Source organism: Typha angustifolia, chromosome 12 (assembly GCF_048772165.1).
Source record: "Typha angustifolia cultivar Huaian chromosome 12, ASM4877216v1, whole genome shotgun sequence".
NCBI classification, from domain to species: Eukaryota; Viridiplantae; Streptophyta; class Magnoliopsida; order Poales; family Typhaceae; genus Typha; species Typha angustifolia.
The window spans coordinates 6,131,058-6,152,062 of NC_133250.1; the positions used below are offsets into that span (position 1 = coordinate 6,131,058).

Here is a 21,005-nt window from a genome sequence, read left to right on the forward strand (position 1 = left end):
CCTTGCCAACCACCATCTTCCACTGGATCGGTCTCTTCTAGCCTCTAGCTACCTTCTTCTGCTTCTCTACTTCTCCTTCAACCTATATTCACTAACCTCCATTAAAGAGCAAGTTAGATTTGCACTAAAATAGCCATCAAGGGTAACAAGCTGCAAAACAATCCAAGTAGATACAATCTCGATTAATCAGGTTGTGTCATCCTCCGACCTTCATCCACTTCTTCAAAGATGTCTTCCAATGTAATCATCTAATTAGCATGAAATTAGATTTATTGGAGAGCTCTTTCTAAGGGCTACAACATATTAAAATTCCACTTCATTTCAACAGCTAGAGTGGAGAGGTTGGAGGCAATGTCAACACGACTTTGGATGATGGGGCATGCAAGGAGCGGAGAGGAAGAAACCTTTACAAAATAGCACTCTAGTAGATTAGGAAAAATACAACAATTATCAAGGGAAGTTAATGCACCGACAAGTAGGGCTATCAAAATAACCGAGTTGGCTCGAGGTTGGCTCGAGTTTGACTTGGTATGGCTAGATCAAGGTCGCTTTAAAAGTGAGCCAAATTAAGCTTGATCTACAAAATAAGTCAAAAATAATTTTTAACCAAGCTTGATCATGAGATGGCTTGATCAAGCTATATAATATTTATATAATATATAATACATATAATTGATATGGATCTTTAATTCAAGACTTAAAAGGCTAATTATATTACTATATTAGTTCTTCTACTTTCACCATTTAATCAGGCCTTATTTTAAGGTTGATTCAAGCCTTGAATTAATTTAGGCTCGTCTAGGCACGAGCGTGGCTAGGTAATTAATTTAGCCTTTAAGGCTTGAATTACTTTTTAACCAAGCTTGATCAAGCTTGGCTAATTAAGGCTCAAACGCAATCAGATAATATTTAATATTATATAATATATAATACATATAATTGATATGAATCTTTAAATCAAGATTAAAGGCTAATTATATTACCATATTAGTTCTTATACCTTCACCATTAATCAGGCCTTACTTCAATATTGATTCAAGCCTCAACTCAAGGCTTGAATTAATTTAGCCTCATCTAGACTCGAACATGGCTTGAGAATCGAGATACCTAGGTGATGTGTAGGAGCCAAAGGGAACCACTACACCAAAAAGCGTAACTTTAAAATCAGTAAATGGACTTTCGGTTTACATTTAAATCACTGAAAGGCTAATAAGGATTTGGTAGCACCAATCATTTTACTTCTTTCCTTATTACCAATATTTTTTACTTAGTGGACCAAAAGTTGCTCAAGCCAGCATCTTTTATACGGTGGATTATGCAGGAGGGGAACCGTGATCTTCCGAAGAGAGGCTTTGACAACAACTAGTCCGCTTCTCAGAGATCCGGAGGCAGTAGAGACTGCTTTCATTCCTCTTCTCCGACATCCTTTGATGAGTTTTTTGTCCTTGCCTTATAATTGTCCCCCTCCTCCCCTTCCCTTTTCCCTTATTTTCTTGTTCTTTGAATAAATTTAACTGGCATCAAAGAAAATATAAAATATATTCTGAGATTAGACTTCTCAACCAAAAACAAAAAAAAAAAACCGGGCTATTCAAGGCATTTGATTTTGGCTGCGTCCACGTCACCTAGGGCACCAACATGGCGTAAATATCAACCGAGGGTTTGGTGAAAGAAAGATGAAGGATGCTAGACATTGACCTCAATACTAGAATTGGTACACTCTGGCCAATTTAAAGGCCAGATGCCCTAATTGCAGCAGCTTTAGCATTCAGGTAAATAGTTTCAAAAATTCATCAGAGACATCATGCATTTTTACATACTATATGTTACAAATTTGCAGAACGAAACCAATGTATTTCTTCATTAATTGGAGACAAAAGATGCAAGGTAAAGGAATGAAGTGTTTTATAACATCAGCAAGTAGAACAGAATCTGAGCCCTGTTACGTTAGAGGAAGCAACAATCGAGCTTCTTCCCAACTTTGTCTGCTTTATATGGAAATCACAGCAGAAACCCCAAACAGATTGGAAAAATTCGAGCATTCAGCATTTCTCCTCTATAAATGTGCTTCACCCGAGATGTCACTTGAAATACAGATCCATTAAGTGAGAGTTGAACCAACTAACAATTTAATGGAAGTCCGCACAAGCACTAAGACCAAAGAGACAGGCACGTAGTTGGAATTTACCTGGATTGCTAATTGATTAATTCTCTTGATTTATGTAATTCTGTTCAAGCGGATACTCTGATTCTTCCGTGGAACCCTCTCTAGAGGAGCAATTGCTTGTGGCATTGTCATACCCCCAGAAACAATGATTTCTGAAGAGCTCAGAAACATCAGAAAAGCATTAGACTGTATACATGATTAAAAAAAACTGATAAAACCAGACAACTCAGTTTATAAGTGATAGATTTCTTGGTAAAAATAAAATGACTGGTTTTAGTTCAACCTAAAATTCATATTTTATTGATTCAGAGAATTCCAACCAACTCAATAAGATTTTGGAATGTGCAAGAGGCGAGTTACTACATTTTCAGATAAAGAATCCTTTAATAAATTGCTTATTGACTCATGAGAATAGAGAACACATTGGGTTGATAGATACTGGGGACAAAATTCTCTAGTATGAGATTTGGCAAATCACAGGAAAAGCTTCTTTAGTGATTATTTTCAGAAAGAAGTGGAGATGAGGAAGGACATAATAGTGGAGAACTATTGGAGAAGAGGGAACTGTTTGCGGAACACATGAGATAGGCCGCATGACCCATCAAAAGAGATGCATATGTGACTCTCTTGTATAAGTACTAAGGGTTAACAACCAGTGTAGGGGACATTTGAAGGTTTTTAACTTTTTATCACATGGTCTGCAGTTAAAACCCCTGGAGCTTAGTTTCTTTCTATACCAGCATAACTTAATGTGAGTAGATAACTAGTCTCAGAAAATTAGAGCACAAACCCCTAAAAAATATTTAGGTGGTAATACATTTTTATATAGTTGATCTTTCAACTTGACCAGAATTAGATTGACTTAGTTTTAGATCTAACAAAGGTTAATAGTTGAGCATTACGGATCCCAGGGAAAAAGTAACTATCCAGCAAAAAATAGTAGTTCCTCATATTTAAGAAGACATCTTCTGGGTCCTTAAAATCCAATAAACAACAACCTGCAGTAGCTATTTCATATATAGGTCCACAAAACAATGCTCTATTAAGAGTTCTTTGAAAGGATCTGACCCTATTGTCTTCTATGTTTTAGTAATCTAAACTAAAAGGGCATTTAATGCATGACGCTCCATCCAACACAGAATTCCATAGGAAAGATATATGCAATTTTCCCACAATTTTTAAAAATATTATTTCCTTGACTTGAATTCATGACTTCTTGGATGCGAGAGGAAAGCCTCACCATGCCACAGGTGACACTGCTTGTAATTATCCAAGAGTAACAAAATTAAATTAAAAAAAGACAGCTATTAGAAAATGCTACACCAAAACATTCTAGAGAATCCAACTCTTTAGGATCAAATAAAATAAAGATTCCCTCACTCTTATTTCTTCATCTTCCAATGATTTTTCTTTCTCCCTTTTATCTTTCTAAATCATTGTAGACCGACAAATTTAAGCTGGTTTTCCATAAAAGAGAACAATTAGGAGCTTATAGAGAGAAATCACTTTGGAGCTTGTTAAGGTCACACCAGTCATTTATACATGGCCAAAAAGATGGTTCCAAGTATCAGCACAGAGACAGTATAGTAGCCAAGAAAACTGTAAAAGTAAAAAAGAAACAGCAAAAAGTAAAGATCCACAATCAACTTTGAAAGCAATAAAGCAATAACAATCCAAAATGAAACGAATAACATCCTTAGCTAGAACATAAATACAGGTACATTTGTATGTATGCATATATATATAAAGGCAAAGCAGGGAGCAAGAAATAGTATGATAGATTGTTTGATTGAACCAACCTATGCCTTCACGAATGGACAAGTTCGGTCTAATGATCTCTTCAGAATTGACCAAAAATATATCTCCAATGTATAGATGGTTTGTGGGAACGTAAACACTACATAACTCTTCATCACCTTTATCAGTCTGCAATTAACAAAAAAAATACTTCAGATAATAAGCCAGTAAGCCCCATAACAAAATTCCATCAACTACATATTGTGACAAGAAAATAGGGTGAACACAAAGCATTTATACAACAGTACAGCTGGACATTCTGTTATGTACATTAGTAATGGACAGAACATTTGATAAAGTGCAAAAAGCCCAAGTTTCAGATTTAAACAGCATCAGAAGACATATTACAGATGTCAGCCAGAGTATCTAAAAGTACAATTAGAGTTGCTATTAGATCTTGACAAACTGACGCATTATCAGAAATAAAAAGTACTAAGTTTCGAAAGGAATGGCAGAATTTGGTCAACTCTAGTTAGTCCAGACAATTGTTTTCTTTTTATAAGTAACTTTTCAACAACACTCACATTTTAGTAAATTTGTGATTAACAGCCCATCCTAAAGAAATTTGTAACCTGACCTCTCTTTTGGGCATATAATATGACAATCTACTATAACTACCTACCATCAATCCTAGAAGATGGTTTATTTAACGCTACCTTGAGGCACTTTCTAACGCTACCTTCGCACTAACCAAACTTACTATTATACCATTTGTAATGGTATTTTGCACAAGGTTATTTCAACATTAAGGGAAAGAGAGAAGAGTAGACAAGAGTATTTCAGGCATTTTAGAGGTTAATCTTAGGAATAGTCTTATTCTGGTACTGTCTATTAGAGATTGGTTGGTTTAATTTACCCAGGGTGTCATGAGATTATAGGCAAAATATAAAGGTCAAGTTACAAAATGTCAAAAACATTAAAGATATTAAGATAGGGTGTTAATCATAAAATTATTTAAAATGTAAGATGTAAATTGAAAATTCATTTTAGTTTAATTACTAACTCTTGCATGAGTAGATTCATCCAAGGATAGCCGTGCCATGGCACAACTCGTGATGACCACCAACTGACACAGCACAGCAAGACGCATGCCATAACACTTGTTGGCAGTGCCACAAGAAAGAGAGAGAAAAAGAGGGGGATTAACAGTGGTTCACTCTTCGTCGTCGCTTTCTCGTCATCATGGCAACGGAGAGCGACAACGACGACGAAGAGTAAAGCACTGGTAAGAGGGGTGCCGTGCGGCGCCTCTCGTGCCACGTGCCGGTACACCGCCAGCACGGCAAATGCGCATGGCCATAGTTAAATTCATCAATAGTCAACATTCCCTAATCTGAACCTGCCTAGTGTTCAATTCTTATACTTGTAGTTGCTTCAAGCATAGGCCACAAACAAGGATTTCCTTGGCGTTGGCACACATGCCGATAGTGGTAAGAAATCAGCTCAACAGCTCTCAAGCCCTTCAAAATCAGTTCATATAGCAATTAGCTTGAGATCAGCTTGAGCTCTATATGAGCCGAGGTCGACCTAGAAAATCAAACTCAATTAACAAACGAGCTAGGCTTGGCTCTCTTGCACTCGGCCCAAATTAGCTCGATATATATTTTTTTAAGTAATATAATATATATGTTTTATAATTTACATAAATGTGTTGTCCCGTAGTTATTGTGCTTCAATTTGAAACTAGGTGAGCTGGGTTAAAATTCTAGGTTTTTTGCAATGTAAAATCAGTAAAAATGGATTACTTTTAAATTGGTTTTGGATGACATTTAGTCCACATCAGAAAACTAATAAATAGAAACCATGTTTATATCTATCCACCTCTCAAAATATCCAAACAATGTAATTATGAAGTATATTAAAGAAAGTTCTTGAAACTAAGCTTGTTTAGTTGAGCCGAGCCAGCTCAATAACCTTAGTGAACTGAGCTCATGTCAATTTTGATCTGAGCCAAGTTAGGCTCAGCAAGCTCAAGAATGGCTTGTTTACACCCCTAGTGCCGACAGCAAGAAAGGGAGAAAGAAGGTAAAGGAGAGATACATTTAGAAAGAGGGAGAGAGGGAGAGGGAGAAAGCTTACTCCTTCCATGCGATTGCCATGACACAGATACCCAAACAATGAGATCAAGTCATTGATCCCTCGTCTGTGTACCCTAGCCATCACTTTGGAGAAAAAGATCAAGAAGATCATTATTAAGAAGAGATTGTGGCGGATCTAACTTATTTCTTATCAATCCATCATTTAAACTATGCAGATCTGATAACTTATTTCTTAGCGGATCCTTTATTTAAATGATTGGATCATGAGTTACTTTCTGATCTGCCCGGAGAAACCATCTTCTCCAATGATCCACTCAACAGAATGTCTGTGAAGGACGGCAATTTGCTTCCTATCCTTCTCTAATCGCTGCCCTATCCTCCTCCAACTGCTGCCCTAGCCTCCTTAAGGTATTTCGCAGCCGTAAAAAGCCTTCCAATAGCTGTCAGAAGGTGTTACCTCACCTTTTTGGTATGGCCCATGCTATAACTGGCATTACAATCCCTAGGCGACAGACTATAACCAATTTAACTCAAACCAGTATACTACCTTACTGTCAGTACACAGTCATAAGATTACATCTCATTTCCATTAACTTGTTACTATTTGGTTTATTTTTCACAATGCAAAACCACAGATGCCATTAAATAATAGATATTAAAAAACCAAAATAATTGCAGTGATGACTTAATTATAGTAAGTAAAATCGATGTGTCAATAATTTAAGTTCACTAATAGAATCAAAATACCACTTTAAAGCTCAAGGACCAATGACCATGCTATTCAAGTGAAATAGTATAAAGTTCAGATGATAATGAACTGCAATATGGTGAAGCAAAGTCCTAGAGTCAAGACAGGATCCAACTATTGTAAAAGGAAAATTCTTCGGTAATGTCATGTTAAGTGCTACCGAAGAGTAGGATGCTCTATGTAGCAAATTTGTACTGCCAACATGACTTTATAATCACCATTTCCTTATGTATTACACTTATACTCCTACAAAGATCCACCATCTTCCTGTGCATTATACAATCTTTCTCCTACCATGTAGGCATCCTACTCATTAGTAGCTTTTTAAGGGACATTATAAAGACTCATAGCAACACTCATTACAAATTCAGTCAAAAAGATTAATGAAACCGAACTAAAAGCTATTGATCCAGACTAAGCTCAAAAAGCTCTTATCACAATTTCCTCCCATCCACATGTTTGCACCTCCTATCCATAGTAAGGCAAGCTGTTAGGTCTCTCTCTCTCATGGTTCCAAGTTTTTATCCTAGGAAACAAAACATTTTGGTGTTTCAGTCGGTTTTGGAGTTTTTTTTTTCATTTTTAGTCAATTTTTAGGAACAAAAATTTCAAAGAGAAAATTGGAAAATTTTAAAAAGTAGCAATAAAAAGAGCAGGAAAATATCAGATTCAAACAATTTTAATGTCACTGATCAGTAATTAGGATAGAGTAATGTTGATGTGACCAAATTTATTGCCGCTAATTAGAGTATTTACTATTGTTACCATACTTTCAAATAAATTGAGGCCATTACTCATGTTACCAAATGTATCTTAAGTATGATTAGGAGAAATTAATGTTATGCTACAAAAAAATATTTACATGCTGCCATTAATAGGAAATAACATCAACAATAAAAAAAGTAAATCTTTCCATGAGTAATTGCAGCTGTGTTATTCCATATCATTTTTTACAAATTATGCTTAATAAGGCTTATGTTACCAAAACGTAATAAATGCTGTCATCTATACGAGAATTAAATTTATCGTTACCTAATAGAAGCCATTTAGGAATTAGGAGGAATCAGTGCTCATTAGTAATGGAAAGAGATTAAAGTTAAGCAATCAATAATTACAATACTGAGAATGAAAAGTATAGGCCTAATTTCAAACCTAAAACCCACTGTATCATCATCTTAACTGTCCATTAGCTTTGAATTTATGGTTGCGATTAAATATCTTATTTGACAAAACCCTGCATGTATCTCTTATTTGTTAGTTTCGCCTATTTTTCCTATAGGTCTTGGCTGAAACCATCCGTCTTGGCACAAATGGATTGGTTTCCAACAATTTTTCAAACCATGCTCTCTCTCTCTCTCTCTGTCTCACACATAGAGCTTGTCCTAGTTGGATAAGTTAGCAAGGGTGAGGCAGGCTGTTAGGTCAAGTAGGAGTCATGTTTTGCACTTCACAGTCAGCTTTTCACGTGAAAAATCCAAAAATAAATAATTTAGTTCAGGCCTATCATGAATTTTTAGGCTTGTATACTCAAGCCAAACCTGAATCCAACCCAGCATGGATTAGTTAGTTAATTTATCCAAGTTTGGGATAAAACTTGGCTAAATTGGGAAACAAAAATTTTCTAGTCTGCTTACCGCTGAAATTGAGAAGTATGAAAAATATTATGTTTAAATAGGTGAGACAAACAAAGGTTACATGATGTAAATCTTTCCTGAAAAGACAGGTTCCTCTATAATTTGGGTAAAATTTTGTGTCAAATTTCTCCAATTTGTTTACTCAAATTTAGAAAAATCTAAAAGAAAAAATAAGTAAAGTTGATGAGAATTGAAGAGTATTTTGTAGATCTATGCTTTCATATTCCATCAATCAAGTTAGCACCCTACAGATGACATTGCAAGTCATGGCAGGCGCTGGCCTAGCATGTGCACACACCATCTATCATGCCAATAGATGTCCAGAATGGCAATCCTTGCTTCTAACTACAGTGAAACCAAATTGCACTGTGACCTTACAATTAGTATAACACAATGAGAACTAAACAATTTTGTGCGAAGAATCACATGTTGGATCTAGCTCAAAGAATTTATGTTGACAGGTAAATAGCAGATTACTAGACAAGAATATCTTAAGTACCTGAAGGACCATAGTTGATGTGATAAAACCAAATGCATATTCCCCAACACGTGGATGACGTATGATTGCAACCTCTTTAAAAGCTGTAGTATTTTGATCTGTAGAAAATAAGAAAAATAAATAAAGAATGATTTGAGGTTTATCTTATACGCTCTTGCACATCAAGGACTTCCAATTGTCCTTATTATAATTCTTCTGTAATACAAGGAACATATCCCTGGATGTTTCTACAAAAGTTACCGCTATTTTACAATGAAAAGGATAACTAGAACATTCAGCATAACAAACTTAATATAGGTAACCACTAACGACAAATGCTGTGTAGAGGAAAGAATCCTAACAAACATAAAATGCACTCATCTATTGGTTCCTGAAACTGAAATTTATGGAACATTTGTCAAGCTATTCATGATGACATGCCTCAATGATACCGGGACACTATTCTGTCTTGGTTACTTCCACAAGAGTGATTGACATTAGAATCAGGTTTTATATCTGCCTGACCATAATTCATTATAGTCAATCAAGACAAACAATGATTTGCAAAAATAAAATTCATCTAGAAAATTTTAGCACGCAACATCATGGAGAATCCATCATGCCAACCAACGGAAAGCCATAATGAGATGTTCACACTTCAGACCAATATGTTAGAGAAATGAACCTTCATATCAATGTAAGACCCAACAGTGGTATAGTATACTACTGTACTGTCTCTTAAAGAGAAGATCAGTATGGACTTAGGGGCTGCTTGGCAATATTGAATTACTAGAGAATTTAGATTGGTACTCTCGAAATCTAATTCCAAGAAAAGAAAATTTTCAGAATAGTGGTCGGATGCTTATCATGGAGTTTCGAAATACTCTACTAATAAGTCAAATTACACAACTTTTGGAGTAAACTAAATTTTCCACTTTGACTACTGTAATTTTCTTGGAAAACTTTTCAAAACTAATCACAGCCTTCTCTCCCACCCCCCCTCCCTTCCCACCTAACCAAAAATGAGACTGCCTTGTATTCCTCGTCGGTCATTGCTAGTGTTCTTTCCCTCATACGCAGCTAACCACAATCAATTTTTCCCTCCCATTCGGACATAGCCATATAATCTTTTCTTAGAAAATAGAAACTACTCTATGAGACTCATTTTCAGAAATTTTCAGAAATTTTCTAGCCACCAAGGGTCTACAGATTTGATTACTCCAGTATGCCAAACATCATACCTTAATTAACCAAGAAAAAGGTCTAGAGTAATCACCTGGCTGACCATTCAAATTCTTTAGTTTTTTTATAATCTAGATTTTAAATACAGAGCATCCAAACATGCCATTACTGTTGTTATAAGATGTTTCTATATTTTAACAATAAATTATCTAGGATGAAGCATATTTGAATGCGAGGCTGGAACAAAGCTAGTCATTTGCATATCATATAGCAATTTATGAACTCTATGTTGGTCCAGCATTATATTGCTCCAAGATAGTATTTTAACTTTTAAGAATTGGAAATTTGTCAAATCAAAACTATAGTATAATCGATCTTGGATATGACCACTTTTAGGTTTAAGTCTCTCTGTCATAAGCCGTAACCCATCTGTGTAACTTTTTCCAATCCTGTCATTTAGTGGTTAATTCAATTTCCTTTAATAAAAATTATTGTATATTTTTTCCCAAGCCACATGGGGACATAAAGAAACTTAAAAATTCCTGATGGCTGATGTGTTGAAGCTTGGCCAAGTATTAGGTGGATACAGTAAATTGAACTTCACAGACACACTAGAAGGGACATCATGATAATAAATAACGAACAAGCAAGTCAATCATAAAAAGTCATTGGTCCAACCAGTATGTAATAGTCCATACTTATCTGTTAGTAATCTATATATGAAGATCAAAGAGTTAGATCTAAAAAAACAGACCATGAGATCTAAATTGGAATATTTATTGGATTAAATTACTACCTTACATCTGCATCTTCAGATACTGTATGCACACAACGTAATACCTGGTGAAATGGCAGTGCTGATTTGCTTTGATGCTGAATAGATGTGCCTTACGAGGGGCATTCTCTTTATAAACCACTCTCCAAGCCAGAAAACAGTAGCACCCAACCATGATGAAACAAATATGCCAATGAGAAATACGAATAGCAGAGATGTCAAAAATCCAAGGCCTGTATGTAGAATACAAGAATTACTACATCAATACTTCTAGATTAAGAATAAAAATTAGAGTTTTAGCAGTAATGCCAACTATATAAATCTTTATATGACATGCTGAACAGTCCGAAGATGACATGCATCATAACAAAATAGCAACCTGTATACTGCAATGACATAACTTTCATGTCATGGTGCAAGCATAGCTAATTTCATCACAAATTGCATTGATGTAATATGAAAATATATCAGTGTCTTTTCTCTATGTGCAAAATTATTTCTCTTTTAATCCAAATCAACAAAATTTAAAATTGTTCCCAATAGTTCCCAAAATTCAAAGCCTGATCATAGTACACGGAAGAAAAGGATGTATAATAGTATTTAGTTTCTGAGGGACAGGAAAGATTAAATCAATATCACAGAGGAAAGTAATCTCAACCTTGAAGCAGAATGCAATCCTATGTTGCAGCCATCCTCAGTAATAATCCAACATTCTAAAAACAAGGGTACTTCTTTTTTAATATCCTCAAACTCTTTTATTTTCAAACTTCATTCAATTGAGACTCCAAATCTCCAACAATGATAACTAATATCTAATATGAAGCAATTTTTTACATAACATAGTAATGCTCACTGAAGTAGCCCAAAGGCATTTCTCATATTGCATTTAAAAACTCTAGGGTTCCACTACAAGCTTTGAAAAAAAGAACTATTTATTCAACCAGCTCTCACTGGAAACTTCCTCTCTGGTTACTCAAATCATATAGCATTTAAAGCATCTGTCGGGCCGAAAATATTGTCAAATAATAACTTAAATGCCCAACAATCAACAACAGAAAAGTATTTAATAAGACTTACCAAATATGTCAATGCCAAGTTTGGCATACAGTGGACTGAAAAAACCATCAACAAACTGAATAAACCACCATGTGATGAAAAATGTGACAGCAACAGGGAAAAGAACTACACTGAGAAACAAATGAAAGTAAAAAAAAAAAAAAAAAGAGTTAGACCATTAAAAACATCATGAACTTTCGTAAAATAATAGAATGTACCATCCAGTCATGAATTTTCTTGAGACCCAGCTCTGTAGAACAGCACAACATGCCTGAATACAAGAAACAGATAGTTTAGTATGACAATACTATACGAAGGAATTCTGCTAATCTATCAAATGAACTTGTATTTTATCGTGTTCATAGGTATATATATGTGCAAAAACAATGGTTTCATTTGTTAGTATGAGTAATGTATAGAAGGAAAATGCTACAGTCCTTTACAATGCCCTTTATAACTATAACACAGTCAATGATGATGACTAGAATGTTCTATGTGGCAAGATTATAACTGCACATAGACTTAGCTAATCCTCACTACCTTCCTTATGTACTACACTCTGAACTCTACTAATAACCACTCTTTCCGTATCTTATACTCTTTCCCTGCCATGGCAACATCCTAAACATTGACAGCATGATAGAGAATGTTGTAAAGGACACATAGCACTAGGGGTGTAAACAAGCCGAATTCAAGCTCGAGACAAGCTGGTTAACAGGGGGTCAGCTCGGCTCACACTAGTATCTAGTTGGCTCAGCCTCATGTCTGAAATATTAAGAATTATTTTATTTTGAGAGAACACATTTTATTCTACGAGGCTATATATAAAGCCCATTTCAAGTTTGTTAGTTTCTGATATGAGACTAAAGTGGAACTTCATTTTAAAAATTTAACACAATCTTGAAAAATGTAATAAGTAGGATTCAAACCTAGGTCATGGCTAAGGATAAAGACATTCCCTACCAACTGTGCTAAAATAACTTTCAATAAAAAAAACAGAACTAAATATAATAATATATATTTCGAGCTAATTCAAGTTGAGCTCAAGCAAGCTGGCTCAAGCTCGGCTCTCGACTAGATTAAGTTTTCGAACTAAAAAACTCAGCTCAGCTCGGTTCATTAAGAGCTCAAGTTGAACTCAAAACAAGCCGAGCTCACGATCGAACCAGCGAGTTTTTTTTACAGCCCTACGTAACACTACCATTTAGAGAAATACCAACTGTATTTAGGCACAAATAGATGATTAAATTGTTAAGATAGTAAAGCATGTATTTGAATCAACCACAAAATCGAAACCACCTCAAAGAGTAGAGATTGAAGAAAATAAAATTACTTATCAAACCAGATTCCCAGGACACTAAGATATATGCATATCTCACAAACATTAATTTCCAAGCCTTTAATACTGAAGATTTGTTCAGAAGTGCACTAGACTCTTCCATTGCACAAGTTTCTCCATCAAATTTAATGCTATTATATCTCCCTTACTAATCCTCAGTGTCATTTTAGGTCTTCACTTTCTTTTCAAGCACCTTCAACTAGAAGGAAATCACTCCTCGCAATGGCATCATCACAAATTATTTAATTGCAAAGTTATCCTCCATGTCTCCTAAATCTATTTTGCATCAACCTATTTCAAATGATTATCATAATATTATCCCAAATGAGTGCAACTCTCTTATATCAAGCTATTTGTTTTTCTAATTTCTTTCTCATAGTCATATCCAGCTTAACACCTTCCAGAAAATACTTTATTTTCTCATATATGGTCTCCTACGTCTTTGACCCGTAAAGCATAAATTTATTATAGCTTGCCCTACAAAAGACACTTCTAAACTTGGTGGGATATGAGGAAAACGCATCGTGCCAATTTGACAGTCAATGTCCAAGGTGTATCTTTTCCTAGAGAAAAATCCAACCAAAAGCTCATCATACATGCAAGAGACTTTCTCAAGTTTTATATACAAGGATGGAGAACGAGATCAATAAGTTTTTCAAAGTAATATAGATGCATATGTAGCAAGCCTAAGGCATTTGTCTATATTGAAGGTAACTTCGTTAGATACACTTTTAAGTTTTACTGACAGGTTGCTGCCCTTATGAGGGAAATTATTTTGTTGTCCACAGACTAATCTATCCTATCTTGGATATTCAAATACTGTATATCCAAGCTCCATAAGATGCCAGTTCTGTGATGAAATGTCAATGGAAATTTCTGATAAAAGTTACAACTTATAAGCTGTCAAAAATGGCTTCTTTACAGTTTTACAGTAAAATCTTCAATGTTTTACATGTGATAGACCAAAGGAGCGTATCAAATTGCTTCAGTAAGCAGGATATTGGTTATCACGTACATTCAACAATCAAATCACCTAACAGAAGCAATGTATTAAAGAACCATACATTCCAACTAGTTACTCATGTAGAACATAAGATGCATCAAGTTGATAAAGATCTATTTGACTAGAAATGAGTTTTGCAACTTGAAACATATTTCATGAGCTCAAGTTTGAAGAAGCAAAATAAGCCAGAAGACATCCAAGAAGAAGAAACTACTCATAAGCAAGCCTCCATCAAAGGAAAGACCTCCGCAAGGTACAAAGTTATCTTACAATACAAATTTACTCAAGCACATTGGTCTTGCTTCTCATTGCCCTAGTTTATCAGAAGTTTTCAGGACACTATCATGTTTCATTTACCTCTTATCTGGAAAGGAACTTGGTGATGATATATTCACTTAATGCAATTAAGGGCATCTCTTCTGGCATGGAAATCAAGTTCTCACCACAGGTATCCTTGAAAAGAGATTTCTGCGTTCCTGGTTCAATGAACTTCTTTGGCAGAAGATATGCCGCCTTTACTCACTAGGTATGATGGCATGGATTTTGGTGAACCCAACTAGTTCTACTAATCGAAATAAGGCTGCACAATACTATTATTGGACAGAACACCAGATGGGTGCACTCTATCCTCTAAATTGGTTTTATTGCTAAGGAAACCACACGCTATTGAAGATATTCATGCAAGAGCTCAAGCGCAATCAATCTCCAAGGCAATGCAAAGTGAATCAAATGTTTGCACATGCTTAAGATTCGATTTAGAGTCATTCTAGTCAAATACTTGGAGGATCTGTTGGAGGTTTTGATTCCCTAATAATAGGTTTAAGCTCTAGACACAAAACATTGGAAGCAAGAGACTAGAAGAACTGAAAGAAAGAAAAAAAAAAAAACACATTTTTCTACTTCTACAGTGAAGAAGAAGAAGAAGAGATGAGAAGAGAGAAGAAAAAGACTCGGGTGAAGAAGAAGAGAAGAGAGCAAGAGAGAGAGAAAAAAAAAAAAAAAAAAAACCACATAACCAATGCGGCCGGGGCTATGTCGGAGATGTACCCACTTCGGTTAGGGAGAGAGAGATGTCCCCGGGTCGGATACAAGTCACGTCCAGACCGGGTATCGGCCAATACAACCAATATCCGCCCAATACCAATCAAGACCCAAAAAAGAATCGATTGATTTTTGAATCCATGAAATTAATACCTAGTATTGAAGGACTTTATATTAGCCCTTAAAAATTAAAATATATTTTAAGGCCCTAGAAAGGTTTAAAGATAATTATTTGATATATCAAGACTATTTAGTGTACCAACGGCACATACCAAAGACAAGTACCATGTCGAGCCCTGGTATGGACTTTCTATATATCTTTCATAATATAATGATAATTAAATACTACATGGAGAGTGAAGTTTATGAACAAGCGAGTTAGAAACTGCATGATCCCTGAAAAAGTGTATTCTATATGACGTATACTACATACAGGGGAAAGCATTTCGAACCCAATTAAGAGTCCAAGTCAAGTTAGTCTCTAATTAGTTAACCCAGTCCTTTTTTTAATAGGCTTGACCTGATACAAATAGATTTGTTGTGAATCTTAAATTCCTAAAGAAATGAGTTTAATCAATAAAATATAGATCATTGCATTCTACCCCTATCAAAATAAGTTTCATGCTTGTTCTTTTTAAAATATAATCAAAAATAGTATTATAAATATAATCATATATTTCTAGACGCATGATTGAATACCTTTGCTAGATAATATCTTATTGAACATGATCATGCTCAAGTTATTGTAAAACCTGTAAAAACTAATTTATCTTAAAATTATGAATAAACTTTTCACTAGATTGAGTGAAAAGTTTCCAACTTTTCATTATTGTGACCATAGAGGTAGTAACACATCATATGGTTCACAAAAGTTTGTCGATTATTTATCCTGCAATGTTTGGTTATAATAATACTTATATAGGGTTAAAATGGTCATTTAATATAAACAATTGGGACATAAATAGCAGATATTAAAAGTACAAGTTTATTAGAACATAATTAAAATCTCATCAAGTTTTGTTGAGTAATTAAATAGTAATGTCAGCTTGAAGCTATGATTGTCCAATCGATGATCCCATGATCTTAAATTTGATAGATTAGAATAGATAGGATTCAATTGGTTCACTATATTGAGTTCAATTGAGCTGAACTTGGGAACCAATTAGGCCTAATTAGGTTCATAATTTTACTAAAAAAAGTCAATCGATCAAGTCAGGCCAATAACGTTAGGAGCTGAACCGAATGAATTCAAATTTATTTGAACTTGCTTGGAGGGAATCATCATTGGGAGATTACAGGTCCTAATTTCATGGGCACATTATCTCTCCTACACCTCTTTAAAACCTGGACCACAATCCCCTTTTGTAACCTATTCCACAGCCTCCTCATTTTTTCTTTCTTCCATAGGAACTGTCCCTTGCCCTTTCCCTTCTTTGCTACATTGGTCCCTATGCCCCTCCAGTCTCCTCTTCTTATTCCTCACAGTTCAAATTTTAAAAATAGAGTGGGAAAGGTCAACTGCTAGGTAAGTAGGAAAAGAGGGATCAAGAGAGGATTTGGGGGATTAGTTATTCATTGCCATCCTGAGGCATTAGACACTCCAAATCCTTCAGATAATTCCACAATTGCAGGAAAGCTTGCGCGGAATCCTAAAAGGCAGTTTGCTTGCTGAAAGTTGTAGACCAAGACAAATGCTTTGTTGGACCAGTTTTAACAAGCTGCCTTTGCTTCCAGCATGTATCATTGCCAATAATGAATTATCCTTGCTTACATAGTGCTGCACTATCTTTTGAAGGTCATTAAAGACATCCTTAAATGCAGCAACAGAGACCTGGGTAATATGTGGATTGTTTGCCCATAAGTTATAATGACCAATACATGATGGATCTTCACTTTCATCAAAATTCTTTAAGAGAGACTCTATCTTTGGGTCAAGCAATAGCTGCTATAATCTCCTAATATCAATACCCCCTAACCAAATTCACATGTATTTATTCAATTCAGACTAAACGATTAAATGTTATATGTGTGACACAACATTAGATTGCATCTTTCTAAATCATGAATGTGATTTGGGCCTAATTAGCCCCAAGTTCAATTAGGTAATCAAATTAATCCAGTTAAAGTCTGGACCAGAGAGTGACTGGACTATGTAAGCCAAAACATTAAAATCATCTCAATTAGACTCAATTGGGAAGACCGATTGAATCATATCTAATCTAATTTGATGAATTTAAGATCAAACAAAGATCGAGATTGTAGGATCATCAGTTGGATGGTCACTGACTTCAAGTCGTCATTAACTATTTTATTACTAAAAAAAACTTGATGGAACTTTGAAATTATATTCTACACATTTGTGATCTCATGTTGACTAGTTACTTTTTAATGACCCAACTGTATATTTATAAAAAGGCCATTTTATCCTCTATATTAGTACTTGCATAACTAAATATTGTGAAATAAATAATCAGCAAACTTGTGTGAACCATAAAATATGACAGATTTACAGTCACAAGATGAAAAAATTCTTCTGTCAAACAAGAAATTTTTTCATAATTTGAAGATTATTTAGGTTATTGCACTACAATAATTGTGCTAGACAAGATATTCTTATCTTAATATATACCTGCATTCACCTACGCGCACTCAAATGAAAGAGAAAACATTGCAAACTTTGCACATATGTGGGTCCAGTCAGCTTGAGGAAATCATGGAAAAAAATAAAAAGTATCAGTCCAAATTCAATCATCACATTGGGCTTTTTGTCGAGGGTAGGATGATCTCCACCCTTAAAAAATCCAATAGTTTTATTTCTAGCACCTATAGTATTGCTCGTATCAAACAATCACCTATCACTAGATTAGAAAGACAACCAAATTACTACATACACAATTCCATATATTAGTTAACCAATTGCCGCTTTAACTACTACTCAACTGTCCAAAATATAGATTTTGAATAATTCCTTGAACCTGCTAAATTTTGAGAAAGATTCCCCAATGGTGACAATGGAGAAATGAGAAGCTACCAGCCAAGCTCGGATTAGTTACCAAGTCAAACATGACAAGAGATCATCTCAAGAGTTATGTTCAGTTCCTTAGCATTGTTATGCAGGAGTAATTTTCATAGGAGTTTGTCATCCAGTTGCCAGAGCATCACAAAAGCTAAATAAGCTGACTAGACAAGATGGAGCTAAAGCATGTCGTAAGTTAGTTGGAGGCTGAAGTGGATGACCATAAGCAGGATGTTCAAACACAATCCTAGGGCATATGCAAGAATAGAACCTGATCAGCCACACATAAATGGTTTGCGGTCGAGGCATTCTACCTCATTGAGTCTGTGAAGTAGCAGGACCTGAAAAGTAACTAATAGTAGTGCACGCTTAAATTGCCCAAGTGCTCAAAAGCAGCATTGTAGATTGGTTCAGAGTTCAGACACATGGGTAAATCAAATTCATAGCTTCCCAGCCATCTCTAGATGTACAGCTATTCATGTGGTGTTAAAATACATGCTCCAAAAGTGTCAGGATCCATTTGACGAAATGCTTCTTTTTCCCCATTTGCAGAACAGTTCAATTACTAGCAAATCAAGGAATAACCATCAAATTGCATCATCCAATTCCTCCCATAAGCAAGTTCAAGAATAAAAAAGAAGAGATTCAATCTAAATACTGAAATTTCCCAATATCTGCATCACTGATGACACTACGAATCATTAACGTGTGAAACATAAATCGATGTATCAATATCCAGCCACAGTGGTAGCATTTATAACTCATACGCTAAACCCTAAATTAAGGCATTCCAAATTATATCACTTCACTATCTAGTATTTCCCAATTACAGATCCAGGACTGCTACAATGTTTCTGTTTCATCCGATTTTAACACTCCATATCCAACACAAATCATTCAATAGATACATCAAATAGAACGTGTTGTAACTTAACAATATGTCTACAAAAAACTATGATCGCTACAGCACAGAGCGGAAAAGAAATAAAAGCAGTGGATGTAGATTTTCCAATAAATGTCTTAACAATTTGGCCGATCAGAGGGGAAGTATCCATCGTGAGGAAAATGCGGTGAGATTTGAGGGTTTCGAGACGAGATCCGAACCTTGCGAGTGGAGGAATTGGGCGAACTCGGCGGAGATTTCGCCGGGTCCTCGGGATCCTCCGGCTGGCTCAGCGGGATCGATGTTGACTCCTTCTCTTCCGCCATTCTCTCTCGCTCTCCCTCTCGCTCTCTCTCTCTCGCTCTCGGGCGAAGGAGATGGAAGGAGAGAGGTCTGCGAGGAGTAAGAAGCAAGCAAACCGAGGGAAACGGGAAAAGGGAAACGGTCACAGGTGTGTAGGACCCTCATTCGGTTTAAGACGACGAAAATGCCCATGTGGATACGATCCTCTGATATTTTGATTCGTTTGACTCGAACTACTGTGCACGGCAGTGGTAGCAGGGCATTGGCGAGACAACTCACAATAAATTATATCCAAGAAACGCGTTCCCCCTCTTGTTAGAAGGTCAATTCTCATTGAACAGTGACGATAGGCCAGTTTGTTCAAATGTCTTGATCGGCGGCCGACCCCAACATCCTTCTAGTTTTAAAAAGAGTTTTGTTACCAAACTAGCCCTCTTCAAAAAAATTTATGCCCAAAACAGTTTACCTCCCATGCGACTGAGGTGGTGGATGGGTTCACTATAACTCTAAATAATTATTAACAAAAATTATTTTAATAGTTTAACTTAGCTCAATGGCTTGGTTTGGCTCTTATAATGGGTCATTGATATGGTGCTCTTGAGGAGCAGCTCAGCAGTGCTATGGCTTAAAGTGATGTCTTAAAGATGTTAAATTTAGAGCAATAATTTAATGACACATACAGCTTGAAGCGATATTTTGAGGGCATTTAGTTTGAAGCAATGGCTTGATGATATAAACAGCTTAAAGCCTAAACTAGGTGGCTTAATATACTGACTAAAACTTAGTATGTTACGAACTAGATCTGGAATGATCCGTCAATAATTTTAAAGGGTAGTAATTTCGAAAATTCCAAATTTAATGGCTTTGGAATAAAGTCAATCAGATATCCGGATGGAAAGTTAATATTAAAATAGTGAAACAAGGTCGAAGTAGGGCAAAACGGTAATTAATCAATGTTGCGGCAGTCGTCGGAGGGTGATGGACGGCCAAGGATGATAGTGGACGGCCGTTAAGTAGGGTTGCTGACGATCTAATAGCTACGATAAAATGGTAAATACAAGGTAAATAAACTTAACTTAACTCAATATTCATTCAACGCTTTCATTTAATCATTATCAATTAGGGCTGCACTCCACATATTTATAGAGGCTAACCCTAAACCAATTTTCGTTAGGATTTGCCATATAAAAGATAAACATAACCTATAGATAAACATGACTAAATCAGCATTTCTTATCTTTTTCAAAATATTTCTTCATTCTTCTTAAGATAAAGTCCTAATCTAGAGAAACCTTGAATACAAAAATTGTAGATTAGGACGTCATCGATCTTCTCTAAGTGGTTACATAATATTCGAATGACTTCTGAATATCTATAGAATATTTTTCTAAAACTGTACAGAAGTTAACTAAACTGTCTTAACTAATTAAATAAACTCTAATCTACTTAAACTCTAACTAAATTATATAAGCAGAATAAATAAGACAACTAGACATGATCCATCAAGACCAATGTCCATATGATGCGATTCGATCTGACTCGGA

The 21,005-nt window shown here is 35.4% G+C and overlaps 1 protein-coding gene across 1 annotated transcript; it reads right to left on the minus strand.

The window, feature by feature from the left end:
• Window positions 1-1,703: 1,703 nt before the first annotated feature.
• Window positions 1,704-19,592, minus strand: LOC140772667 (protein LIKE COV 2-like). Its single transcript, XM_073114842.1, has 8 exons — window positions 19,380-19,592; window positions 12,095-12,147; window positions 11,898-12,007; window positions 10,886-11,053; window positions 8,885-8,982; window positions 3,967-4,093; window positions 2,189-2,319; window positions 1,704-2,084 (listed from the first exon to the last, which is right to left on the minus strand). Exons 1-7 carry the CDS (start codon window positions 19,482-19,484, stop codon window positions 2,219-2,221), a joined length of 762 nt encoding a protein of 253 aa, XP_072970943.1. The 5' UTR covers window positions 19,485-19,592; the 3' UTR covers window positions 1,704-2,084; window positions 2,189-2,218.
• Window positions 19,593-21,005: the final 1,413 nt, after the last annotated feature.

Excerpts from the sequence above, each read along its gene's own strand:
- LOC140772667 (XM_073114842.1), bottom strand. The coding sequence starts at position 19,484 with ATGGCGGAAGAGAAGGAGTCAACATCGATCCCGCTGAGCCAGCCGGAG. Across the intron at positions 8,983-10,885 it reads CAGCACTGCCATTTCACCAG|ATCAAAATACTACAGCTTTT; the intron begins GTATTACGTTGT and ends TATTTTCTACAG. Across the intron at positions 4,094-8,884 it reads CATCAACTATGGTCCTTCAG|ACTGATAAAGGTGATGAAGA; the intron begins GTACTTAAGATA and ends TGTTAATTGCAG.